This window comes from Limulus polyphemus, unplaced genomic scaffold (assembly GCF_000517525.1).
Source record: "Limulus polyphemus unplaced genomic scaffold, Limulus_polyphemus-2.1.2 Scaffold1738, whole genome shotgun sequence".
NCBI lineage: Eukaryota > Metazoa > Arthropoda > Merostomata > Xiphosura > Limulidae > Limulus > Limulus polyphemus.
Genome location: NW_013667348.1, coordinates 5,005 through 9,588, shown reverse-complemented (window position 1 = coordinate 9,588; position 4,584 = coordinate 5,005). Strand labels below are relative to the sequence as shown.

General features: G+C 30.1%; 1 protein-coding gene across 1 annotated transcript in view; it reads right to left on the bottom strand.

The window, feature by feature from the left end:
- Nucleotides 1–4,317, bottom strand: part of LOC106464767 (PP2C-like domain-containing protein CG9801) — a 24,516-nt gene extending 20,199 nt beyond the window's left edge. The window contains exon 1 of the mRNA XM_013924925.2: nucleotides 3,939–4,317. Coding sequence (XP_013780379.2) covers nucleotides 3,939–4,069 — 131 coding nt within the window. The 5' untranslated portion in view covers nucleotides 4,070–4,317. The remainder of the gene's footprint in view (nucleotides 1–3,938) is intronic.
- Between the last annotated feature and the right edge of the window lie 267 nt (nucleotides 4,318–4,584).

Sequence of the window (4,584 nt, the reverse complement as noted above, 5' to 3'; positions counted from 1 at the left end):
GCAACATCCAAGACCTTAATATCATCTGCAAATTTAAGTAATTTATTGACTATTTCTTCATCTATGTCATTGATGTACAACTTATAATTAGCTTTGTGCTTAATGAAACATACCTTTTTTTTTCATGGAACCAAGTAATACTAGTATAAAATTTTTTAGTATCAGCCTTTTTGAGGCTACGTGTACATTTTGTGAATAAATATTTTGAGCAAAGTAAGAAACAATGTTACTGCACATGATAATCCTGAAATTCTGTACTTGAAACAACTGCCAAACCTGTGTGCTGCCATATGTGTTCTACACAGTGAAACCTGGATGTTTATATGCCTCATTACAAAATTGCCAACTTTGCAGGAACACAAATAGAATCTTTATATAGAGCTATAATTTGTTTTATATTTTGTAATGATTTTAACCTCTTGTTGACTTAGTTTTGCCTGTATTTATGCCATTTACTGGAGAACACTTTTCTTTTTAATTTCCCCCAGTTTTCTGTTTAAATCATTATTTTTCACTATCCAATAAGGTTTTCAAGGAATATTACTGTCAGATATAGAAAACACACTTCTTTCAATATTGAAAAATTAATACAAAGGGTCAAATTCATAATTTTATTTTTTGGTGGATAATTGAAATTTTTTGGGAATCGGCCTAAAAATTAATTGCACAATGAAAGGGTTAAGGGGGACACAGCAATAATTTTTGAGAGACACCCTTGAAACATAATTTTTAATATGGAAAAGTATTACTAACATTGAACAATTATATTTGGTTGATGGAATAGGGTTGTGTCAGCACTATTGTGATAGTTACTTTCACATTAAACAAATTATTGTTACAATGTTTACACCCTCAAAGTTTCCAAAACAAAATCTGTAGATGTGGCACACTAGACAAATGTTAGTTAGTTGTGCTCTTGAATTACATAATATTGATACTGTAACTTGGTGTGTATTTTATTTCAAGGTGAAATTTTAAGTAGAAATGCTCTTAGCCTTTATTTACACTATTTTATGTATAGATGTACAATAATGAGCCATAAACAACAAAGAGAAATATACAAATGGTCATACACCTGGCTACAATCAATGTGACTGGTGCCTCAGTTTCTCACCATGGAGGTATGGCTTGTCAATGTGACAGACAGATTTTTAGCCTCATTTTGGATCTAATAGAATCTTATAGTAAAGGCCTTCTAATTGGTAAAAGGTGAAATGAATTTAGTCAGGTTTATTAATTAAAACCTATGCAACATATATATGCATATGAAAGTACTTAATTCATTAATAAACCAAACACAAGTTCTTATACACTATACTATATCTTACAAGTACATAAAAGTACTGAAAACAAGTATCAATCTAACAACAACCACAGATGGAAGTTTATTACTACATATAAATAACATCTAACTTGGAAGCATAAAACAAAATATATTTATTAATTAAAAATATGCAAAACATCATTAAACATAAAAATAAACAAATATATTAGCATGATGTCAAATTCAAGCACACAATTATTGAAGTGATTTGTGCTGATATATGAAGTTTGGTTTATTTCAAGATTTGATGGCTACTTTAGAAATAAAGCAGCACATTTAGAGAGCTAATGTGAAATAGTACAGATGGTTATAACCATTAGTTCAAACATAAGTTTTCATGTATATATATATATATATATATATATATATATATATCTGTGTATGTGTGTGTGTAAAAAATCTGGTGAAAGTAGATCTACTTCAATGAAACAATGAATGCCACACATTTGTTTCTCAAAAAGTTTTTGATCTATATTTTCTGAATGTAGAGTATACATGGGGTTAAAACTGTTTAATTGAGTAGAGTTAATTTTAGTGGAAAAGCTGAATTTCACAACAAGATTTCTAGCACTTAAATCTCTTGCATATAACTATATTAAAAATGAATTTTGTAGTGCCCCTCAGTGTTTTGACCAGTGTTAGAATAATGAAGGATGTGTCTGTAAGTGTAACTGGATCAAGTGTCTATAATAACATGTTATTCTCTCTAGATAATGCAACTGTGTTTCTTAAAAGGCCAATACAGAACTGGTAATAATTTTAATAGAATACTAGACAAAAAGTGTTCAGGACATTCATTTTTAACAGCTTTCACTGACACTAATGCACACTCTGAATGAATAAAAAACATGTAAATAATCATATTTTGAAAATAAATTATAATTATTTAGGTTGCAGAACTATTGTTTTAAGTATCTGATAATGGATGAGAATATAAAAGTGATATCTTATCAATTTTTGGTCAATAGATATATGAATAACATGGTGCTGATTTTTGTTCCTTGAGGAATGGAGTGTCCTCACTATAATAGATGATCTTTCATCACCTTCAAGTTTTGCCTTCTCCTGATAATAACTTGGAAGAATTATCATACTGTACAAATGTGTTGTTTTTACTACTTGAATTTTAAATTTCTTGCAAAAAGAAGAGTTACTTATTTTTATGAATTCTTAAGGTTCTTGACTATATTTTATAAATCAATAAAGTTAGTTAGATGGTAAAAGATGCAACATTAAATAGTGAATAAACTGACATTTTCACATATTTCATAATTGTTTTGGCAATAAATTACCCTAAACCTGTTTTAATATAATTCCAGATGCAACTTTTCATGACAACATGCTATATTACTTGTCTTGGCAGTCATGAAATTTAGCCTTCATGCCCCGAGGGTAAGTGCCAAAACTATGGTTTTGAATTATTTGTCAACAACCATTCTGTTAAAAAAATGCCTCAAAACAAAATTTTAATAAAGTGATATGAACAAATTAAGTTTCCTACAAGGACCATAAGACTAATATTTAAATAGTGGTATCTATCATACAAGTTCCAATTTAAGCCAAAACATGAAATTGTTATTGGCTGTATTGTAAAACAAACAAGAACAAGGTAACTTTTTTTCAAAAAACTGTAAACTCCCAGTAATAAAAATCTAAAATTAAAATGTTTGCAGAAAAAAGTGAATAAAAGGTGGAGTGAAACAGTTTTGAAAACAACCTTCAACTGACAATACCACTGTTGTTCATGATATGAAGTTCCACTGAGTAACACAATATAACCTATTTGGGTTGATGAAAATCTAATATTAGGACCTCAATAAACTTACCTCCTGGTCCAATAAAATGCTTGAAATTTCCCTTTCAGATATTTTGTTTACTCTAAGGAAGAATCTACTGTATGACACACACTTATGGAGTAAGTAAACTACTATATACTATAGTGATAAAAACATTAACTGAGAAGTTTAGAATACTGTGTGAAACTTGTATCTGTTTTCACAGAAATAAATTATTTAGAACCCATAAAATGTCAGTATAGTATTAATAAGAGATGAAAAAAGGAAATCCCTAACAATTAATTAATGGTTTTGTAAGTACATAAACTATTATTATTATACTGTACATAGAATCTGCTGGCACCAGAACTGTATCAGAAATGATCACAGCATACACTTCAAAAAGTTTAAGTTTAACATGGACCCTGCAAAACTGTCTAATAGCAAACTTCAAGCAATTTTCTCCTTAATTAAGACCGGAATTTACAGTTTGGCTTGTTAATGTTATTGATGAGAGCTGAAACAGTTCAATTAATAAAACTGAAATGTACTTACATAATTAGCCTGAGCTTAACGAGTGCCATAATAAGTTATATTAAATTATTATATCCAACTATACTCTTAATTTTTATGTTACTTATCGATATTTTGAAATGAATATTGCAGGTTCACAATAATCAATGGCTTTTGCCGTTTTGGACAAAATACTTTAGTTTAACTTTAACTTAAAGTTTAATACTAACAGTAGGTCCATACAGTTTGTACAACGTTACTTATTAACCTTACGTTACCTAGTTTAACTTTTTAAGTACGAAGTTTAACATTCTTGGCGTCCTTACCCGCTTAAATATTTCTGAATGAAAGTTCCCGAAGTAGGAGATGTACAACTGGTATTTACGTCGCATCCTCTTCCAGACCCAGATGAAACTTGCCTTAACAATTCAACAACTTTCTCTCGCAAAGTTGGCATTGAATTGATCACAGCTGAGATAGAGGTCTACTACTTTGTAACTTACTAATACTAATAGTATTACTTGTTTTCACAATACTTTCTGCCGTAATACACCCGCAAGTTATCAAACCTAAATTTTCTACCCTGTCGTATAACAGCAGAACTAACTTATCTTAGCCCTATTCACCCATAAAAGAAACACTGTGGAACACAAAGGGTGTTTCACTGCGCCACACAGTGGTTATTTTTGCAAATAAAATAGTAGTTAAGCCTACGGTAATACTTTCAAATTACAATATTTATACAATTCGTTGTTCATTAACCCAGCGTATTTTCATCTGGGTAGCCCTTAAATTGTTGTTATACTATCGTTATAATGCCACTCGTCATTTGTCTCTTGTTGCTGCACTTCAAGAGCAAATTTTAAGCAATTGAAACTTATTATGTGTCATAAACCCTAAAGAGGGCGTAATGTGCAGAGACGGAAGCGTTGGCGTTAATAACTCTTATATAGAGGCTTTTAGATGTAGTTA